Source organism: Pavona decussata, unplaced genomic scaffold (genome assembly GCF_977016875.1).
Source record: "Pavona decussata unplaced genomic scaffold, jaPavDecu1.1 SCAFFOLD_223, whole genome shotgun sequence".
Taxonomy (NCBI): Eukaryota; Metazoa; Cnidaria; class Anthozoa; order Scleractinia; family Agariciidae; genus Pavona; species Pavona decussata.
Genome location: NW_028145628.1, coordinates 1,467,834 through 1,481,937, shown reverse-complemented (window position 1 = coordinate 1,481,937; position 14,104 = coordinate 1,467,834). Strand labels below are relative to the sequence as shown.

At 38.1% G+C, this 14,104-nt stretch overlaps 1 protein-coding gene across 1 annotated transcript; it reads right to left on the bottom strand.

The window, feature by feature from the left end:
* Window positions 1–1,314: 1,314 nt before the first annotated feature.
* LOC146459065 (ubiquitin-conjugating enzyme E2 H) lies at window positions 1,315–10,123 on the bottom strand. The gene is made up of 7 exons (XM_085090022.1): window positions 9,964–10,123; window positions 9,727–9,803; window positions 7,666–7,740; window positions 7,067–7,106; window positions 6,914–6,966; window positions 5,991–6,119; window positions 1,315–3,804 (listed from the first exon to the last, which is right to left on the bottom strand). The coding sequence occupies exons 1-7, from the start codon at window positions 10,014–10,016 to the stop codon at window positions 3,686–3,688; spliced, it is 546 nt and encodes a 181-aa protein (XP_084946148.1). The 5' UTR covers window positions 10,017–10,123; the 3' UTR covers window positions 1,315–3,685.
* Between the last annotated feature and the right edge of the window lie 3,981 nt (window positions 10,124–14,104).

Below are 14,104 nucleotides of genomic sequence, written 5' to 3'. Positions count from 1 at the left end.
AACTTAATCGTGTCTTGCACTAAACACTGAGTGTCCCTACGTCAATCTTGGTTACCGTCATTTAACGTTCCTGGGAAAAACTGCCAGCGAGCAAGACTTTTAAGAAATGAATACCCCAGCCAGTTAACCGTCTAATGTATTCAGCTCCCAGCCAGCTCTATTCCAGCCTACAGAGCAGCTTGTTCGTCGAGCAGCCCGATCAGTTACCCCTGAAATTTTCAGCGTAAAAAATCGGGTCAACTTGCAATCTTGAGATTGTTTGATGTAAAAACGCTCGTACTGACGCACCAAGCCAATAAAGTGAACATGGAAATGTTCAAATGGAACGGTAATTCCAGTTCTATTCGGTTCGCCCGATAAAAGTACAGTACCTCCGAAGGTAGTGTCATTTTTCCGAAAAAATTCCGTATATCCCAATGAACTGGAGATTTTGGCTGAACGGAGAGCGCCCAACAACTCTCCACCAGGGTCCCAAGGGAAACAAGCCCTTGTGCGTTTACAAACCATGTGGACAATGAAGGAATTGAGAGGCTTATGAACGTGGGTTTAGAATAAAGAGCAAGAGATTGGTACTTTTCATTTTATTAAAGCTTTTGTCAGCGTTCAAGCGCGTTCATTTAAACCATTTACACAAAACGGGCTTTGTTGTTCGATGCCAGATTAAGTCAATCCATTCTAAAACAAACGCACCATTTGTACCATAATTAACTCAAATTCTACTAGATGTTGCTGAAGGTTACAGAGTGACAAAAGGTTAGTCACGTAATGTTATGGTCACGCGATGGCGTCTCGTAATCTGACACGGAAGAGTTTATGCAATGGATCTTTCGTGCACTTCACATGCAACAAAAAAGGGTTCTTAACCCTTTAACCCCTAACAGTGATCGGCATCAAGTTTCTCCTTGTAATATTAATTCTAATTCAACCCCTGAGGTCATGAGAATTAAGGGTACGATCATCCAAGGTGAATTTTCTTGATATTTTAATAACTTCTCCTCAGTACTTTTATAATAAAAGTATGGGGACAAGATAGGTGAATTTGTTCTTTGATATTAGGAGTTAAAAGGTTTAAGGTGGACTACAATAAGTGATTAATCCAGTTTGATGGTTCTACTTGTGCTTTAAACTAAAAAAAATGACATGCCACAACAAGACCCGCAGTCACTAGCAAAATTTTCCCTTCTTTCAAGGTACATTATTAAGGAACACAATAATGTTGTCAACAATACTTTACGCATGTTTAAGGGGGGCTTCGAGTTTCTTTTCTTCTTTTTGCACTAGTTTCAGTTTTTTTTTTTTTCACGCTGTTTTAAAAAAACTGTCAAGGGTGCGTTTTATTCATACCGTGTATTCCCAGACTCGTGAAAGAAGATGGGATGACAGTGGTAAGAGGAACAAGTGGTATCCCTTCCCATGATACCATGCAGACCTCAATTCACTCTCATGTCCAATGCCCCATTCACACCAAGACTTAAACACGCTTAAAAGCTGTTTAGTTAGACACACTTTCCTTCATAAAAGCTGATTTCGGATTTTTATCGACTACAGATTTAACACAAATGAAAGCATACTTAGTTACAGTTTACTTGAATCCCGTGTCATAGCCAATGGTTCAGCTTTCTTTTACCAATTTTCACTTGTTAAACCTGGTTTAATTAAACATGTTTTGTTGGTGTGAATGGGGCCCAAGCTTCCTTTGTGTCACTATCTAATAAATAGCAACCAGTTGTAAACAAGTCTGGTGTATTATTTTTACTGAATAATACCAATAGCCCCAATAATAGCCCCAATGTCTGGATGGTTAAATGAACCCGTGTTGTATTCCCTAGGGATAGTCTATAAAGTCGCAAAACTGAAGAGAAAATTTTGCCCTTAAAAGATATTGCAAGTAAAATTGACCTTCACCACAATTACCATGCCAACCACTTAGTTTTTAACAATCCAGTTATTAATAAAATATTGAGTCAATAACAATAGATATTATACACTTTAGAAAGATAAAGAGCGATCAAAATACAGAAATTTAGCCTTTGCATCATTCATACTAGCATGCAATTAAAAATTACTCCACTACATGTCCAATCATTGCTATTTTACCAACTGTGCATTATTTGGCCATATAATTTAATTGAATGAGCAATTAATTTAATGATCTAATCGCCTCCAAAACAACAAATAATAAACTCCCCAAACTCTTTGTACAAATTTTTACAATATATCCCTGAACATTCATGGAGAAGTCGTGGACAAGTTCTCCACTAACATTCTTAAAATAGATGGGATTCATAACTGGCAGCCTCAATGACAACTAACTCTAGATAACAGCATGGTCAAATTTTATGCAAGAACCACAAAACCCAGACAACAGACAACAGATGTATCCAGTACCCCTGGGGACAACAATTTCTGCCCTTTTACGAGAAGAGGTGTCTGCCGATGAGTATTACTTACAAGGGGTGTGTGACTACCACTTACAGAAGGGGTCTAATAGAATATATTAACTGTACAGCAAAATAAATATATTAAATAAGTTTAAAGGGTTGTGGTTTGGTAAATTACTGCATGTTTCATTAGCATGCAAACTCTGAACTTCAAAATCCAACTGATGATTATCTTTTTTCCTGCTGTCAACCACTATTACAACAAAAACCGACAGACTGACATTAATTTTTTTTTACCAAGATGGTCAAAATTTGTGAATACATACACGACTTTATCAACCAGTTCAAGAAAGCTAGACTACTATGCTTCTTCTAAGATGTCCACTACAATGATTCACAGCCATGAGAAACATTACCGTTGTTTGAATCTTGAACTTAATAGTTTGCATGTTTTTTTAAAACCTGCAGTTAATTTAAAAGTTTTAAAAACGGAGAAGTAAACCTATCCTCACTTAGGCTTTGTTTTTCTTTTCTTTTTTTTTTTTGTTTGCACTCAAATTGGACAGCTTACTTAGGTTTTATAAAATAAAAATAACGCAAATAAGTTTAGTAAACAACTCATTAGGCTAGAGGATTTAGAATTCCCCTTAACAAATGGTTCTTTTCTAGTAGTTATCAATCAATATCAAGGCAGCCAGTTATGAATACATTCTTTGAGGCATTAATTTACATTGGTTGAGCTGCTTTCAATATTATACAATGTCAATATTAATATTAATACAATGTTATTAATCAGTTAAGCCCTGGTATCTTCATCATTAAGTACTACAGAACACAAACGTAAATGGAACAAAAAAAATTAAGATACTCCTTACAGAAGCATTTACTAGACAATCACAGCCAGTTGAGTTGTAAATCCATAAAAATTAAGAAATTCCACTCTACTGAACAGAAGGCAATTTCCCAAAAGTTTTTGTGCTGTTTTCCAACAGAATAATTTCATTAGAAAATTTGTCATTCGATGCTTTTACCAATACTTAACTGCTGTAAGATGTAAAAGGTAAAAAAGAAACCAATAATTGATAAAAATTGCAAACATACTTCCCAGACATACCATGCACTACATGGCATAAAAGTTGTGCAGGCTACTTGTGCGACCTCTATGGTTCCCACTCCAGCATTACAGGATATAAAAAAAGCAGACAATGTAGAAGATACCAAAACCTAGCCCAATGGATCATTCATATAACCATATAATTATGTATTATTTGTTATCCTAACATACAAAAGTGTCTCTTGCTGTGTCAGAGTTCCATGTCCTGTGCCTCGTCTTCTGAAAAGTCACTAATGGAGCTCTCGCTAGATGAAGACATTTCTTCCTGGTCTTTAAGTACCTCCTCTGTTGCATATTTTTTTATGTATTCTGGTGAGAATGAAGTTATATACACCATATGAGAAATTGGATTTTACAATAACTGTCCAAATTCCCGCACGCTGATTGGCTCGTAGTTATTGTCTATAAGAGTACAGACAATAAAAATGACGTCAGATGTAACACGCGCGCTTTCTCAACATAAAAAATAGCCAATTCTGCTCGTACTTTTTCCATGTTATTGTAAAAAACAAATTGACGGCAGTTTTCTATGGTCTATATACTCTTATAGACCATAAAATGACGCCATGAAATGTCCAAAACTTGGCAGCGAAACCACGAGCCGCACTTAAGTTTTGAACATTTTTTGACGTCATTTTATGGTCTATAAGAGTATAGACCAAAGAAAACTGCCGTCGATTTGTTAATTGCATTGAATTTCATAGATGAACAATCTTTATAAAATTAATGACCAGGGTAAAGTCAGTGCCACATTTGATTGTATAGAATTGTGTGATATCTTTTTTTCTTTTTAGCTTTAAATTTGTAAAGCGCGCTGAGAATATGTAGCTGCGCTCTCTAGAAGAACCTTATTATTATTATTATTATTATTATTATTATTATTATTATTATTATTATTATTATTATTATTATTATTATTGGACCAAGTAAACAAGCCACATGGCTTATCAGGACCAGCCCCAGTTGTTCAAAGAGTGGATACCTTTATCCAGTGGATAAATCACTATCCAACAGATAAGAGATGTCCCGAATTAGGCTGACTTACATTTCACAACTCAGTCAATCAAAGACTCCTGTGAGCCAACTCATGAATGCAGATGTCTCAATTAAAGGAGGAGAAAAGCTAAAGCGAGCCATGAGAGTACACCATATTTGCTGAACGTTTACATCCAAAGAAGTGACCAATGGAACGAGCAGGTGACATTTTCCCCACATTGTGATAACTCATTCATTGCGCATGTGCACATTCACGAGTTAAAAATTGGGTTTCAAAATACACACCATTAGCACTCTGGTGCTGTTTGACCAACAAAACAGATCTACAGATTGTAGCACACAAATCAGCCTTTAAAAAAGTTGACAAGTATTTAATATAAAGCTCGATCGAGACAGATGGACAGAGACACTGCTGTAAAGTTCCTTTTGTAAAGTCATAACAGTGATGCTCACAAACCATGTAGAAAAATAGGACACAAATCACCATTTTGCTTATCTTATGATTAGCACTACAACCACTTGACTGCTGTGCCTCAACATGCTCTTCAGTACTTTTGTGTGAAAACATGTAAGTTGGAATTTGGATGAAATTAAAGCCACTTTGACTCATATACATTTGCGAAAAATACATGGTCCCTCATAAATATGAGAAATAATCAGCTGCAAAGTAAGATAAGTGAACTGCAACGATCTTCCTCAAGATCTGGTGTTCAAATCTGGAATAGCCTTCCACTTTCCCTAAAAGTACTTAACTAAGAAAAAACTCAAATTAAATAAATTGCTTTTTGAAATTCTGGAGACTGAAAATCACTAAATTAAAACGTCACAGGTTGAATCATAACCTTGAAGTCTAAATTTAAGTACAACACTTTTCTCTTTTGGTTCTGTAGGTGCCATGCCATTATCCTGTGCACACATTACACATCAAGACCACAACAGTCAAACTGATTAACCATTGATTGCTTGTAGTGTTACCTATTTTTTGTTCTTTTATTTCAGTATCATTTTCTTCCTTGAGCCCACCCTGAATAGCATAAAAGCTACCTGCGGATTCTCAAGTGTTTCCTGTGAATGATTGTTAAGTGAATAAAGTGCTTATATTCACTATTGGTCAGTAGGTTTATGTGATTATAACCAACATCAGCCAGTTGGGACAACCCTATATTTTCAGAAATCAAACACAAAATTACAAGTGATCAAAATATTTATTGTATCACTCTGGGCCCGGTTGTTCAAAAGCCAATTAACGCTAATCCATGATTAACCGTAAATCGAGGTTTTCATCTCCCTCGTTTAAAATGGTTTAAAAGGCTAATTTCAAGCTAAAGGTTAAGAAAAGTCTAAGGCAAAAATGACGGACAAAAATCTTTTGGGAGAATCTTTATTAATTATTAATTAAACTCGCATCAAAGTTCACGTTAATCCGTGATTAGCTTAATCCATCCCAGCTCTATGTGACCCACAAATAAGATTAGTTCACCTTAACCTCAAGCAAATACCTTGAATTTTTGCCTTGTATTGTTCTGGTTTGTGAAGGTAAAGAGCAGCTGCGTCTCCATTGAGGGGATCCACCGGGTTTGGGTATGACAGTAATTGAGGCAAAAATGACTCAAAGATATTTGACAAATCTAGTGAAAGAAGAACAAATTGTAACCTCTGGTTTACAGTCTTTACATATTGTCTGTACTTCCCTTTAGGATACAAGTTTCAGAGCTTTTTCTCATGAAAAGGTTGCAACATACATGTATTACAACTTTCAAGTTATGTATACAATATGTACATGTACAGTCAACATATGTCAATGAAAGGTGTTAGTCATTGTGGTTTGAAATGATAGCTCAAAATGAATGCTATTTGTTTTTTATGAATGTGATGAAGATCAGCAGTGTAGCGATTGAATGCTGTGATCCACACCCATATAACACAATCATGAAACAACAACAACTACAAAAATCAATTTTTGAGCTATCATGTACAATACACTCCCTTGAGGCACTACTATAATGGTGTTTGTAATATACCCGCGAAGAATGAATATTACAAATTCACAATATGACCAGCTCCCAGTTGGCTTGATAGCTCAGTTGGTAGAGCACTGCACTGGTGTAGCAGAAGTCATGGGTTCTAATCCCATTCAAGCCTGAATTTTTTTTCAGGCTTTCTTTTTGCAACTGCTTAAGTTGTGTAGTAACTGCTCTAGAGGATCTTTCTTCCATTTAATCTTTCATCCGCAGTTCAAAATGTGTTACATATATTCTTATTCATTTATGATGAATAAATAGGGTATAGGTATTAAGCATTGTATTTATTGCTGTTTTATCTGATTTGTTTGAAGTCATCAAATCATTACTTCACAGCCAGGCAAGGGTGCCACAGGAACACCAAATAGTTTAAGCAAGCAGGGTGGTATTGGGAGGCTTACCATAAAGTGCAGTCCAAGCTTGGTTTATTACATCAAGGCAAACTGTACCAGAACTGTAAACAAATTCACATAGTTTATAATTCATAATTAATACTGACAAGGATATTCTTTCATTAAAAAAATAAAATGTAAAAAAAAAAGAAAAATACTTACGCCTCATCTATGTTTGGGTGGAAAATCTTGTTTATGAAACCTTTCAACAAAAGCAATAAAATTTTCAATTAAGGTGGACCATCAGACTAGTCACAATACATCACAAAATAAAATCATGTTGAAATCCATTGCCTGTAAAGAATCGCACTTGGTTGGTTCTTTTGTCAAAAACAAAACAAACAAGCTATGTTTGGTTTCCATTCTTCCTGCAGCATCTCACTCCCGTCATTCCCTGGGAGACATTAACAAAATGGCGCTCACCTGCTGTTGCAAATTTGCAGTCAACTCCCTTTATTGCGGACACCCACGGAACTGCAGGTTAGTGTCCTTAATAGCGAGAATCTGTAATAGCTGGAATTGATTTCAGTCAAACATCTGTAATTTATTTTTACCAGGGATTAAGCTGCTGTCCATATTATCAGTGCGTCTGAAATAGCGAGGTGTCCGCAAGGCAAAAGTTGACTGTATTACCTCTTTTTACAAATCTTAACAAGAACCCTGATTACTGCGAACATCAAACACATAGGTCATGGAGCTGAACGCAACAGTGAGGAGAATATACATTATAGGCTTAAAGGGTTAAGATAGGAAACACTTACCTATAGAAGGGGACTTGAATGGGTATTTTTCAGGTAAATCTACTCTCACCTTCCAAACACCACCTTCATAAAGGCCTGAAGAAGACAACGTAAAATTTATTGTCATGAGTGTTTTTATTATTCAAAGTGACACACTGGCATACCCAAAAAAGGAAATCTGAGTTCTCCTATCAGGAGTTGAACCGAAGACCTTCCGATTACTAGTTCGGATGCTCTACCACTGAGCTACAGGAGACTCGTGGGAGCTAAGGCCATTAAACTAGGTTTATGGGACAAACATCCTGCATACTGCTAGGATTTGAATGTCAATGTGTGGCATATGCGCAATGGGATAAAAGTGATGGTATGTTTTAAGCCTGGTGAATGAATGAGAGGGTTTTATTATTGTTGGCATACTTGGAAAAAGGAAATCCGAGTGCTCCTATTAGGAGTCGTTCTTCTTGTTTGCAAGAAGATATAATTAGCGCAGTGGCACTGCAAATTCCAAAAGTGGCGGAACAGAATGGCAATTTCCAGCAAATGTTGTCAGATATACTTGTCTAGTAAATGTTATGTTGCAGGGATACAAAAACCATTCAATCGAAAAATCCAGGAACTCTGCAAAGAAAGTCACGTGGAATGGAATTTCTGGGAAGAAAGTTTTGAAAATTGGGGAATGCCTCATGAAGTTGTTGTTGTTGTTGTTGTTTTTTTTAATTGTGGTAAGACCGAAAATTCTGTTCCATACACCACCAAAAATATTGGAAAATATAGCTGGATTTTTTGTCAAATGGAAAGTGCCTGGAATAACCAGTCAATGCAGTTTTCTTATCTGCTTATCACAGTCTTTTTAGGCTAAGTTTCTTTCCAATAGAAAATAACTCTGTCTAAAACTCTGGGTAATGTTAGTGTAACAGTATGCAGTTCAATTTTCATAACAACTTTATGTCACCTATAAAATCATTATGCAGTTAATCTATTTTTCATGAACACTTTATGCATGATTTGCTAGAAAAAAGTTGGCAAATAAATTGATTTTGCCTCAGGCCATTTTCATTGGTGTAATTTTTAAACACAAATTGGCCGAAAGATTTATTACATGACTGTGTACCGTATTATCTCGTTTTTTACAAAACCATATGATGAATGTATATGTCCTGCAGGTTTACATTCAACTGCAAGGACTGAAACAAAAATAAAATACCACAATGGTGAGAACAAGCATTTTTGGTGTGCATAAGAATACTGTAGGTATTTAATATTCTTATGACAAACTCCCATAATTTATACAGTTTTGTTACTGTAGTTTAAAAGCACTATTCCTAATTGATGTCATAAAATTTCTATTTGTAGAGAAAATAATCAAATTCAAAATTGTAAAGACAAGACATATGGGCATCAGTTTTGCATCTATTAAAGGTATATGTAAATATACCCCATGTGAACTGACACAAGTCATCCATTGCAACAAACCACATTATCTAAAATGGCAGAATTAAAACAATATTTTGCATTAAGAGGTGAAAACCAACCCAGGGTATTATTTTACCCTGTTACTAGGCCTTTGCATCAGCTGTTAACTCAAAGTGAACGGAATGCAAATAAATTCGATCAAAGTATAAATTCCACGCAAACACAGCATATTCTGACAATAACAAAACAACCTGGCCATATAAGCTTATAGCCGAGTTAAAATCTATGCTTCCTGCGTAATATTAGGACTAGTTTTAACCATTACTTCTCAGTGATATCACTCGATAGACAGATTGAGTTCTCGCCGATGATTCAAGCCGACCGGTTTCGATTGCACTTTCTAAATTTCCTCCAAAAAATATCTAGCGCTGATATCGATTTATAATTTATAATGGCGAAATTAACATTGCCCGTGGAGGTAAAAAAACATTCTGTTAGCTTTGGGACGACAATATTTTAACAGAATGATCTTGTGTCACTAATTATTTCAAGAGATTTTTAACCCCAATAGCCGCTCATGCATCGCAAATGATGAAGGCCTGAAACGCAATGTGGGGAACAAGACGAACTTGGAGCAGTAACAACACATGAAAACATGTTCGCACTTACTTCCACTTGGCCCAAAGAACTTGACGATAAACTCGTTTAATCCACCAAGTATTGTCACTTCATGCTTGCTTTCGATTCTAACAACAATAAGTTAAGAAACTACACTTGAACACGGCAAAACAAGACGATGTCCGCGACGATCGAACCAGTGGCGAGCGCCATTTTGGCCTGCTACTTGGCGGACGAAAACACAACACATCAAGAGTAATTTACACAAAAAAACAACAACAAGGATACAGTTTTATCACATCGGTATCCATTCGTCTCTTTCCTGGGGATGGAGACGACATCCTGCCGATCCTACAGAAGCAAATCTCTTCCCTCTTTCTCCCTTCGTTGCAGCAACAATGGACGACACAGCAAAGTCTTAACTTTCTGGTTGGTTTGTTGACGTAACATTATTATTTTGATCACGTGAATAGCTACGCTCCGCCCCCACCAGTGGGTCCAAAGTCTCTGAAAGTCCCTGGGGTCCCGTGAGAAGAGTGGAAACTGAGACGAGCGCTGTTTTACATCAAAATTAGAAAAAAAAAATAATAAAATAACTGTATCATGAGCCGTGGTCAAACGGCACATGATATTCGATGATAATTGATGATAGTCAAAACTATCATCAACTGTTATCAACGGTCAAGCGGGTGGTCAAACGGCTCAAAGAAACAGGATATAGTGGCGTCGCGTTAAGTTACAAAACTTCGCACGGATAAATTTTTCGCGGCGAAAGAGGGTGGCAGCCTGCTTCGCTTTCCTTCAGTTGTTGGAAGAACTAACGGAAAATGAATCTAGAGGGCGCTGGTGGAGAAAACAGCTGACCGAAAAACTGTCATCGACTATCATGCGCGTGGTCATACGGGAAAAACTATCATCAATTATCATAAAGAATTTGGACACGCTCAAAGGGAATGATAGTTGATGATACATAGTTGATGTTAGCGCATGATAGTTGGTGGTCGAACGAGCGCGCGCGCTTTAAGTATCATCGACTATCATCAACTATCATTGACTATCATGCGCCGTTTGACCAGGGCTTTAAAAACAAGTAGGGAGGGTACGTGCAGTTGGTAGAGCACCGGGCTCCCGTGCGGGAGGTCGTGGGTTCAAACCCTCCTGCCGGACCAACACTCAGGGTCTTAAAATAACGGAGGAGAAAGTGCTGCCTTTGTAATAACATCTGCAAATGGTTAGACTTTCTAGTCTTCTCGGATAAGGACGATAAATCGTAGGTCCCGTCTCACAACCCTTGTTCATGATTACTTTGTTGGACGTTAAAGAACCCACACACTGTTCGCAAGAGTAGGGGACGTTGTTCCCGGTGTTGTGGTCTGGCCTTCTATCTTTCACACTCATGCTTGGGTTAAGTGGGTGGGTGGGTGAGATCGAATATGGACCGATAGCGGCTGCCAGAGGCGCCTTCACATGCTAACATCCGATCTCACCCTACAGAAATGTAAACCGCCATGAGACTTGGTGATATGTGCGGTATATAAGAATTCATTCATTCATTCATTTTTGTCAACCGAAGCGTTCTCAAAGTGTATCTGCGAGAAGAGGTTCCTTTGTCGTCCAGGCACATAGGGTGCAATGCGCGTAACGCCTGTGCAACTTTGTAGGTCTTTGTAAAAGTCCTGTGTTAAGTTACCCTTCTTGCGTAAGTTCCCAATTTTGTTTTTATAAATTGTTCTACAGTATACCTGCCAACTCTCACGCATTATGCGTGAGTCTCACGCCTGCGGACTAAAGACATCGATCTCACGCATCGATATCGAGGACAATTTCTCACGCCTGACTCACAAATCTGGACGAACTGTTCTAAAAACAATTTCATTTCATTTCAGATTATGTATTATATTTCTTTGCTCTTTATAACAATTGCAAAAGCTTTCAAATGTCTACAATCTGTTTGAAACGTATTAACGTGTTCGAAGGTCGTCGGAATATCTTCGGACATTTTCAGCAACATTCGTAAGTCTTCGGAAAATCAACGGAAATCTTCGGAAGTGGCTCGGACGTTTTCGGAAACCCCGGTTATAACAAGACAAAAATCTCACGCATTTGACTCAGAAAAAGTTGGCAGGTATACTACAGTAGAATTCCGCTCACCCTCTGGGGGAAGGACTCTCGTATGAAACGGGCAGGGATGCTCGTCGTCTCGCTTAGGGATGTAAATTTCGGATTTTGGTCTCACTTATGGTGTTCTGGGAAAAACACCGTTATATTTAGCCGCGAAGGTCTAGTTTAGGGTTGCAGTTACGGTTTCGACTGGACATAGTTCTATCTTGTCCAAACATAGAGCCTTCCAGTTCTCCTTGCCGTGTGCGTGGACGCGGGTATAAACTGAAACAGACTATCGAGATCGTAAATAAAAAATTCCACCAGAGCTCCGTGTGACTGACTCATTGAGAGCGCAATGATTATCGATCAGTCAAATGAGAATGAAGTTTTAATTATTGATTCTATGAAAACTTCGGCAGATTCAAGGCATGACTCGGTTGCAGAAAGCAAAATCGACGAGACAGAAATGAACACAGACTACTTGGGTTTATATTTGGGAGTCTGAACTTCGCAATAAAGACAACAGAGAACAACTAACGTATATACAATGCACCTGTAGGAAGTGGGGAGGGAAGTGGGGGAGAAAAGTGGGAGAGAAGAAATGGCCAGTCCCATTCCCACCCATTTTTTCTCCCACTTTCTCGGTCCTTTAGCTCCTCCCCTAATACGCCTGTTACATAGGTTCACCGCTAAAAAATAAAACAACAACAACAAAACTACTGTATTCAGTATATCAGACCGAGTTTTCATTACATTGAGTTGTGTCGAATCAGAATCAAGTCTTAGGAAAAGAAGTTGAGTAAAAACGCGCGCGCAATAAATTGACCCAATACCGACAAAAACAACATGTAACACATTTTCCTGTTAGAGATGAAAGGGTTCTGTTGATAAGCCCTAACGTGGGTTCGCATCGAAACCGCGAAGCGTTCTTTTTGTTACAACGGTTGTGTACTTTTTAATAGATTGTCCACGTAATTTCACTCATTTTAGTTGTTAAAGATCTTTATGTAGGTTATTGTTTTTAACTTGTGAATTAAGTTATTTTTTACGTTACTTTATTACTCAGGGCTCCTAGACTCCTAGTTCTGTTTTATTAATGTCCTGAAGAGACCACCCTGTTCAAATAAAGATGTTTAATTTCAGTTTCAGTTTCAGTTTCATGGGCGAAAACAACTGTCCATCGGTGCTCCTCTAGCTAAAGGATTAATTTCGTACCCAGCGCCCGCGCGCATATTATGCGCTGACCAAAAGGAACGCAGCCTATGGGGACAAGGTTTGTTGGATACGAGACTGTGCGCATGTGTAAAGGGCCCAAAGAGCGAGAGCATGTATTGTTTTTAGGGCTGTCATTTCTCGTTCCCAGAGCCCTAGCGATTTAGGAACCAATCGGATTGTCTAAACTGAACAGTGCCGCATCAGGAAACGCTTCAACACTAAAAAAAAAAAATGATTTTTTGCTTTTTAACTTCATCGATCGTTCCGAAATTTTGGTAGGACATCAACATCATATCCCGTCTTTCAACCTTGTCCCCAGGGCTTTCTTTGTTTTCTTCTCCGTACCAACGTTTCACGTCTTCCTGGGAACGAGGCTGCCTCGCCTCGTGTTCTTCTCCTGGTGCACTGGATAAAAGGAGTATGAAAGGTCTGAAACCACTGAAGAGATTTTCGAATGAAACTCGGTATAGAATGTACACCGACTTTAGGTAAGCTCTCTTTCGTTTTTCTCACGGATAGCAGTGCGAACGGAACATGCCAGCGCCCGCGAAAATCAGCGGCCCACCTGCCACGAGAGGCGATGCTTTTACTCATTTGCTCGACTCACTCTGAAAGAAACAGGGGTCTGTTTTTGCCTCGTACCCAAATGTCCCAAATCAGCGCGCAAAGGAAGGTGGGGAGCAGAAAGCTTTTATCTCCCAATGATGCCTTGCGTTTCGCGCCGTTGAAAAGCGAAGAGCCCGTGGAAGAGCTTGCGGGCATGCGCATTTGTCACATCCGTTATCTATCGATTTGTGGCAGTTTTTTTTTGTGCAAACTAGTCCAACCTGTTTCTTAATCTTGTAATGATTTAATTTTTTTTGCAAAGGAATTGTGTTTCAAGTGGTAATTAACACTGAGAAACGCAAGGCAGAAATGTCTGCTCGTGGTGAACAAATTTCAAGAAAAATTTCAAACGTTTTTTGTCAGAAAAGAAATCTTTTAAACTACGATAGGCATTCAAAATGGTGGCACGATTTGCCCAACTCCCACAAACAATAAAGCCGGCCCCTTCCTCGTTAGACAAAAAAGGAATGTTGTCACAGACTGAAAAACATTTATGAAAACAAAA